Source organism: Corythoichthys intestinalis, chromosome 5 (assembly GCF_030265065.1).
Source record: "Corythoichthys intestinalis isolate RoL2023-P3 chromosome 5, ASM3026506v1, whole genome shotgun sequence".
In the NCBI taxonomy this organism is placed as follows: Eukaryota; Metazoa; Chordata; class Actinopteri; order Syngnathiformes; family Syngnathidae; genus Corythoichthys; species Corythoichthys intestinalis.
The window spans coordinates 31,760,062-31,769,099 of NC_080399.1; the positions used below are offsets into that span (position 1 = coordinate 31,760,062).

At 39.9% G+C, this 9,038-nt stretch overlaps 1 protein-coding gene across 1 annotated transcript in view; it reads right to left on the minus strand.

The window, feature by feature from the left end:
- The window catches only part of aagab (alpha and gamma adaptin binding protein), a 9,431-nt gene extending 1,054 nt beyond the window's left edge, over nucleotides 1–8,377 (minus strand). The window contains exons 1-9 of the mRNA XM_057836835.1: nucleotides 8,229–8,377; nucleotides 7,877–8,067; nucleotides 7,703–7,799; nucleotides 7,528–7,617; nucleotides 718–801; nucleotides 563–642; nucleotides 390–477; nucleotides 170–274; nucleotides 48–97 (exon numbers count right to left, since the gene is read on the minus strand). Coding sequence (XP_057692818.1) covers nucleotides 48–97; nucleotides 170–274; nucleotides 390–477; nucleotides 563–642; nucleotides 718–801; nucleotides 7,528–7,617; nucleotides 7,703–7,799; nucleotides 7,877–8,067; nucleotides 8,229–8,319 — 876 coding nt within the window. The 5' untranslated portion in view covers nucleotides 8,320–8,377. The remainder of the gene's footprint in view (nucleotides 1–47; nucleotides 98–169; nucleotides 275–389; nucleotides 478–562; nucleotides 643–717; nucleotides 802–7,527; nucleotides 7,618–7,702; nucleotides 7,800–7,876; nucleotides 8,068–8,228) is intronic.
- Nucleotides 8,378–9,038: the final 661 nt, after the last annotated feature.

Genomic DNA, 9,038 nt, shown 5'->3' on the forward strand with positions numbered 1-9,038 from the left:
TACTTTAGTTATAAGAAGACTTAGTGAAAATTCAGGTCGTTTTTCACCTTCTCTGCATGAACTTTTCTTTGCTCATGAGGTAATGATGAAGCTTTGTCTGCAAGTTGCCAAGGAGAAAAATATTGTTACATTAAACAGATTAAGTGGCTTTGGTTCAAAATGAGTTTACCTTTCATCTCTTTTAATTTGGTGAAGAGGCGTTCAAAGTTATCCACATCTGCATCACCAGCTGTGAGATTTGCAAGCTCCTGAATATCCAGATTGGTCATTGCATCTATAATGATTAAAACCTTTGATTTACATACAGCGCACCTGTACTTGTACCAAAAAAATCTGCTCGACCGCAAATGTATTTTCCAATATACAGTACATTCAAATTCTTTCCTCACCAACAGCCACGTTCTCCTGTGAGCTGGTTCTCCGTGTCTGACAATCCACTTCGTTAACAAGTGTGCCCTCTGCTGTCAGACTAGAAGACTAACAACAATAAAGAGTTAAAAACTTTAAACTTTGGAAAACAATAATGTTAAATAATCCTTATCGACGCTAAGGCGGCACTGACTTGTGGCTCTTGACAGCTGCGAGGGTTGTTGTGTCGTGCAGCCACCAAACTACTCATGAATCCAAAGCTCTGACTATTCCCTGTTAAAGTGTCAAATTAGTACTGTGTTTTACATGCAAATAAATAGAAATAGCTCAGGGGTTTGTGTATCTGACCATCCTTCATCTCCACACTGGTCCATACATTTGCATTGAGAGCTTGCACAATTCTTTTTACCCCTGTGGATTCTGGAAAGTCATCTGAAAAGAAAAAAAAAAAAAGTGATGACAAACAGTCAGAAAATTGGACACAACAGTATCATTTAAGGACTTAAAAGAACAGCTCTATCAATAAGGCTTCATTACAAATATATTTTTAGTTGTGTAGAGACCTGTGAAATGGATAAAAGAACATGCCAGAAAAACAAGAATTTGATAAAGTCTTAAAGTATTGTGAAGATTACTCAGGGTATTTGCAGCGAGTATTTCAACGAGCCAAATTAAGACTTTTTTTAAGACTCTAATGAATACAATTTAAGACCTATTTCACATCAATACCGGAAAAAGTACAAATACTTGAAGGAAAATCGGAGCTCCTGAATTACTTGCAAAGTATATGAATAATAGGAATGAGAACCTCTTGGTACCTCACGATACGATACGATTTGCGATACAAAGCTCACGATAACGAGGATCTGACAATATGACGACACAACGATTATCGATACATTGGTCAGGAAATCATTCTAGAAAATTCTACAAACAACTAATAAACAGAAAAACAAGCCTCTGCTGTGAATTGGAATGAGTTTATCACTAGTAGACGTTCAATCCATTTGAACTGGGAGGGGGGCAGCGAATGAACATGCGTTCATTCGCTGCCATCCCTCCCACTTCAAACGGATTGAACGTCTATGGCCGTCAGTTGCAGCCACTACCAGGCAATGAGGTAATTTGGGGCTATTTAAGGTCATTTACCTGTTGATTTTCAGTTATTTCCTGTGATTTTGGGGTATTTTACAGGTCACTTCCTGTTTATTTTGAGTTACAGAACAGGAAGTGACCTGGGAATCACCCAAATGAATAGGCAGTGACTCAAACTTAACAGGAAATGAGCTGGAAATGCCTTGAAAATCGGACAGAATGACTGAGTGCTCTGGTTTCGAATGAACGAACGTTCTCAGTCTAGAGTTTAGAGTTAACTGAGACACTATTATGGTGGAAGATTTTGGTAGCAACTTGTTGTTTCTACCTTTTTAAAATGATATCTCGATTCTTGGCATGAGCATATCGATAACCTTTTACGATGCAAAGTATCACGATACATCATCATTTCGATATTTTCACACCCCGAATGAATAACATTAATAACATTTATTTGTTTGAGGTAGATTTCATGAAAAGTGCAGCAAAACTGTGCAAAAACATGGATCTAGTACAAATAATCCTATTCCAATTCCATAATCAAATTCATAAAACCTCCAATATAGCCAGTTCTTCATCTCCTCCTCAGAGTTTTTGCGCTAAAATGATGATGATGATGACTTTTATCATTTTTGTGTTACGTCTGCATGTAAGAACCTGGTATGTGGCGTCAGCATTTATTTTCAACTTTGCGGGGTGCACCAACCCGGAACAAGAATAACCCAACCAGAAATATGGATAAATCGAAATCGACTCCACTGACCGCTTACACATATTTGAATGTTTTCGGTAAACAAACGCAAACAAAAACACAATTTTTGGTGGGAGCTCCAGGGTGAAGCGAGCCCTCAGGAGAGGCCCATGCCTGGGCGAAGTTTTCCCTTCTTCCCCTTACCGCCCTCTGGAAGTCTCCCCTGGCTCGGTTGTCGTGGCAACAATTTAGAGGTTAAAGAGATGACAAAGGCAATTATGGATAACAACTTTCAAGTTAGTCATTATAACGATATTTTCTCCGTATTAACGCTGATAAATTCTTTCGTTATGTTTATACCATAGGTTTCATACTCGTTAACTTTTCTCTAACTTACTTGTCAGCATAAATGGGCATTGATTTGCAAACCTCACAGTAAACCTTGTTTTTTGTCTCATCGTAGCAGAGCCAATTCCAGCTGTCTTGCCACTGGGGTTGAAACGATCTCTCCCTTTTCTTTCCATTTTTGATTTTTGCTTTCCCTTAACTCGTCTGGTGACTCTTTCTTGAGTGGTCTTTTTTTCTCCTGGTCCTTGGCCGGGTGCTGGGGGTTTCAGAAACATGTCGTCTTTTATAACGTTAGGTAGGTACTGACATACTGACAATAAACCAGTAGGAATAATCAGTAGAGGCGTGTGAAATTTCCGATCCTTAGATTCGCGATTTGGCCATGGAAGATTCGAGAACGATTCACAAACATCTAAATTCCAATTATTGAATTAAACCACGTAAAGCGGAACTAAAACACACTCAACGTGGTCTTCGGGACGCAATGAGGAACGGACCAAGAGTAAATATCATGTTCAACTCATGCCGCTATATTAAAAAAAAAAAAACAATAATACCTGACTGCTACAAAAAACGCCCAGTTGCTACAAAGATATGGCCACATACAGCTAAGGTAGATATCACATATATGTAGAACTAGATGCGAAATGACAGACGACGGTGGCGTTAGAACATATATAGAGAACTAGATGCAAAATGACAGACTTGCCGGCGTTAGTAAACAGCCTCCATCTTAAAGCAGTACACTTCTCTAGAAAGCTGTTTTAACAAACCTAATTAACTTTTTATCTAAAATACTCCTAAATCGGCAAAATGTTGACTTGAATCTATCTTTAAAGCAGTAATGTGAAGTAATTTTATAACATACCAAATAAGGTCACAATTAAAATAATTAAACATTGTCCAACAAATAAAGCATGAAAGAATAATTTATATGTTGTATATTTGACAAAATAATCGCATTTCCGAAGCTCGAGCCTGAAAGGGGACGAACCCGGAAGTGATACGTCACACTGGAAACAGCGATGGCAGCTTCATACATACGGCCGCCATACAAAGCCCTTCAAACAATGATTCAAACAGCGATATAAGCGATAGATCGAGCGCAAGGGAGGAGATCCAAGTTTTTGAAGAGTGGGAGGAAGAAGAGGAGGTTGGAATTTTATGTTGGACCTAAAATGTATTAGCCAGACGCTAATCAGGATGCAAACAATGTACCTAGACCAGGGGTCCCCAACCTTTTTTGCACCACGGACCGGTGTTATTTGGGTCTTTTTTCACGGACCGGTGTTCTGACAAATTTTGCAACCCATCAAAAATTGCAACGATGCGGTTCTGCGCATGCGCGTAACGTTAAACATAGCCGCAAAATGCGCAAATGCAGCTATTCCAAAGTAAACACTACAAACTTTCTTGAAAGAAAAGAATATTAACTTACGTTTGATCATGGAAGGACTTGTAGAAAAGTTTTCCTCAGATTCATCCTGCCATGTAAGCTTCACACAACAGCTGCACACCGCGCTCACCATTAACGACTTCGCCTTGTCGTTAAACATTAATTAAGAAGCCCGCTTCACAAAGATACGATGTTGGAAATTGTAGCAAGGTTTTCAACGCTCTTGTCGCGATGTCAGGATATTCCAGAACGACTTTAAACCAGAACCTCGGTAGAATTGTTGTCTCAAATGTACGTTTAATAAGGTCGCCGTCATTTGCGATCTCTCTGTTTATTCACAAACGGGTCACGAATCCACTCCTTCGCAGTTCGTGGGTCTTCGAGGTTGTAGGCTCGTCAGGTGCCCTTTTCGCCGTAAAAATATCCTTTTCGCCGTAAAAATATTTCCAAAGACGTCTGTTTTCCTGTTATATTCGCTCGTGTGGGGGCTAATTATTTCCGGGAACAAATGTGCTGCGCCACGGCCAAGTAATACGCTATTATCGAGGACAAGCGCACATAGATATATTTTATACACAAACAAGATGGACTGCTAGCAGTCCAATCAATGGACTTCTATGACAACAATGTAATCTATCCCGTAGTATTATATCTAGAGTAGACAGAGATATTGGTGTGTTAAGCAGGGGTACAGGGTTAATTCGGCCAGAATGCGGTCGTTATTAAATTCTTTTTTTCTTTGCGGCCCGGTCGCAAATGCGCCACGGACCGGTACCGGTCCGCGGCCCGGCAGATGGGGACTCCTGGCCTAGACTACCTGACATGGAATGGATACAAGACCCATCGAGATTACAAGATTGTTAAGATATAGGCTGTTATTATTTTCATGATTTGAAGATGCAGGCAATTGCACATAATTTTATGTTTTTTTCTATCTGATGACATTGTTAAAAAAAATAATAATCAGACTTCATGTTCATTTTGGCAGATCCGGCAGCTCTCGTGCATATAAAATAATAATATAAAAACGTTGGGGGGAAAGAAGGAGATGAGTTGTTGATGGCTTTCTCCAATTTATTGTGGCAACAATAAGAAAACAAAATAATAGCGGATTGCCGCCCCATTCGACCGCGAAGTTTTGCTTCTCGCTGATCTCCTCCTCGCCTCCTACTACTCCAGCGTCTCTTAAACGGATCGTGCATAGTGTCTTGTTACGAGCTTTTTGTTTACAAATGTATCGAACACACGACGTGCTGACAACTTTGTTTCTTTATTAACACATGGAGCTAACAATACAACACAGCTCGGGGCTCTCGGGAGGAAGTGGCGTCTAATGGCATGAGGAAATGTAGTTTTTTTCACACAAGCGAACAGATTACAAAGCACCACTTCAGTGTTGTCCCGAGACTACATTTCCCATGATTCACTGCGTGACCTGCGCGCTCGCCGATTCGCTGCCAGACATTAAAAGCAACGCGCTTGTTATTGTCACCTGTCAGCGGCTCTCGTACAGTAAAACACAAACTAGAAGGCTATCAAGCGATCACCGTGAAAGAAACGCAAGAAAGAAAGGCAATGCTTGAAGCATGAAGGTGGAAATACATAATACAAATACAAATAAAAGTGCACAAACTCACCGGCGGTGTGTGTCTCTTACGGCAAAGTGACCGTGAATTACCGCGACGCCGACCCACTTATATGCACATTCACAACCCTTTCCCGATTGACAGTGGATTAACCCTTTCGGACATGATTGTAGATGACGCACAATTTAAACACGCTTAACCTAGCGAACGCAACAACAACTATGATCGGGGATTGCCATGAGTTAACTTTCGGCTAACGGCGCTAGCTTATATTGTTCATTCCACAACAGTTGGCAGCTCTGCTTTGACAAAGTCATCAGTCATCTATCCAAAAATCACACTTACTTTTTGGCAAATCCTTGATCATAAGCAGACCGGTTAAGGAAGCAGGCATCTTCGAAGTGTTTGCAGCAGAGAACACTACTCAATGATGGCGTGAAATTCATTCGCTTCGTGCGAACGAAAGATGTCCATTTACGTGCCCTACTATCCTTTGGCCACTCATACAATTTTTCGTTTGAGTGAGAACAAAACATCGCCACACAACGCCGTGGCATCTTACCGAGAAGCAATGCAACAAACAATACTGTTCCATGGCTGACTTCCCTCGCACTTCCCGGTGTGACGTAATTTCAGAAGATTTCCGAAGATTGCCGAAGAAAAGCATTTTCGTTGTCAAGGGCGTTGCTATGGGTTAAACAAAGAATCTGGAAGGGTTGCGTTAAAACAAATAACGAAAATATGCTTATAACTGTTTAGCCATTGATATTATTCAAAAACATGGTTGGCCAACCTTACTTCACATTACTGCTTTAAATGATGAAAGAGTTTTATTAATTATTATTATTTAAATATGGAATACTGAACTGAAATAGTAGGTTGGTTTAGCCTGAGAGGATTTTTGAACAATTTTTGAACTAATGTAAACTTTAAAACCGTGAGGGGGGCTCTGAATCTTATTGGAATCGTTAGGTGCCCAATGATTCCCAATGGGCTAATGGTTGGAGCATTCTGGTGTCCCCGATGGTTTTAAAAGAACGTTCTGGCCACAGGGCAATTTATATTGTCGACCCCTGAGTACTGTAATTCGGTTGTGTTTAAAGTTTTCTAGCTGCTATGCTAACTAAGCTGTCAACACACAACTGCGCGTGCACATCAATAGCTGGTGGTCTTTGATAAATGAAATGAAAATGACCAGGTAGCACAGGTAGTTCCGCTTCGTAGTTACGCTGTAGCGTGCCCCGAGACCTAAACATTTAAAAGTGAGACTGACGTTTATGCATGTTCTAAATAAAAGTGAGGTCAATGGATTTTTAAGACCTTTCTCAGTTGTATTTAAGACCTTCTTTTAAGGGAGATTTTAGGAGAATTTTGGAATTTTAAGGCCTAAAATTCAAATTATTGGATTTCAGACTTTTTTGACCCTGCGGATACCCTGTTACTCATATGGGTGTAAAATGGGATATTCACTTTAGGAACTGAACTCCCAAGAATTTTCCACAATAGGTCTGCTACATGGACTTTAAAAGTAGTGATATTTAGGTATTTTCTAATCAGTTACCATAATTTTCGGACTATATGACACAACTGACTATAAGCCACCAAATCTGACACAAAATGGCAATTATTCATAGGTAAGCCGCACCGGACTATAAGCCGCAGCGGTCCTCACTGTATTATGAGATATTTACACCAAAGGATATTAACCAGTAACTAGAAGTGCACGATAATTATCGGTCTGATAATAGGAATTATGACGTCATCCCAATAAATCCTATAACATTATATATTATTGGGCCTATTAATAATATTTTTGGCACGGTGTCTGATCTGTCATAGGCATTCCATTAATGCCCATGACAGTGTCATGTCATAATTATGACGGTCTTATGACAGTCATAATAAATCAACAAATAAAACACACTGGAATATAAACGGCAGGATTCAAAATGAGCGGAAAAAAGTAGAGGTTTATAGTCCGAAAATTACAGTAACTAAACACATCATAGAGGTAGAAAATTCATGGGCAAAGCGCCCCTCACCATCTTCATCAGGCAACTCCAGAGGATTAAGCTCCACCAGCTCAAAGCTGTGCGACAAACACCACTGCTGCGCTTCACGTCTGCTTACACCTTGCAAATAAATCCAATTGAACCAGCCATACAATGTCATACAGAACTCTTTCAACAATTTCACGTCTGTGTGGAGGAAACATACCGTCATCACAAACTCTGTCACACACTAGAATGAGCACCTCTGGAGCGATGTCCTCTACCACAGAGATCCACGGACGAAGCTTTTCCAGACCATCCTTCTGCAAAACATACACCCTTTTAGTATAACGCTGCATAAACTGTTCAGATTCTCATAAACAATGTCATCGTTGCATACCTGTGTACTATCAAAATAAGCAATGAAAGCCTGCATGGACTGTGCAATCTCTGCTGACATTTGAAAAGTGCTGGGAACGACACATAGCCGGACATCTGCTGTGTAATACTTGTTATTGATGGTCCACGGGTACCATACTACTGCTTGTTCACGTTTGGTCGCTTCTGGCAACGTTTGCGAACCGAGAATTTCTGTGAAACACAAAAATCACACGTACAGGTACAACTATACCCTAGATCGCTTTACGACGTCCCAACTCTGAGCACCATATAGGAAATGAATTGGAAAAGTGTTAGCGTTAGCAAATTTGACACCATTCTACAATTCATTAAAACGTTTTTCCAACACTTACGCTTTATCATTTCTTCCTCTTTAAAGGTGCCGTCACTGCTTGTGACAACTACGCAGGGAATGGTCATTGTAGCGTCCTCCGAGTCGGACATTTTCAATAAAAATGAACGCAGCTCAGCTTCGGTAGCAACTAGCGTCACGTGACGGAGGGTGAACTTTCAACCTTAGCGAACACTTCCGGTTCAATGGAAGACTCATTGAAAAGAAACAAATGATTTTACCAACATTTGCTTTATTTGTGCTGTAGAATTGTCAAAAATATTTTTTTATCATCGTTTTTGTTTATTTGTAAAATGTTCTAACCATTTACAATTATCCCTCGTTTTTCGCTGCTAATGAGGACTGCCCCCCGGCGATAATCAAAATCCGCGAAGTAGAGATGTAGCTTAACTTATTCACTCCCAGCTATTTTCACCGGAGTAAGGCCTTTCGCTCCCAGGCGTTTTACTGGATTTTGACTGATTTTGCAAGGCCCACAGAAAATTCCGTTCTATTACTATATAAACATGGAACCTACCAAAAGAAAGATTGGACTCTCCTCTTTCAGCAGAAAAATAGTTCAGATCTTTTACTATTCTTTAGAAATCAGCATTAGAAAATAGTTTAGTTTGAGCAATTTTCCAATTTCTGATGAAAAAAATAGAAATTGAGCTTTTTGTGAAAGCATACATTTCAAACATAACTTTGACTTTAACACAGCTATTTTTCGCTTATGTGACATCCCAAACATCTGAAAATGTTTTCGTTCTACAAAATAACAAACAACAAGACAAATAGAGCTTTTGATCGCAAAGTAACAATTTATAAACAC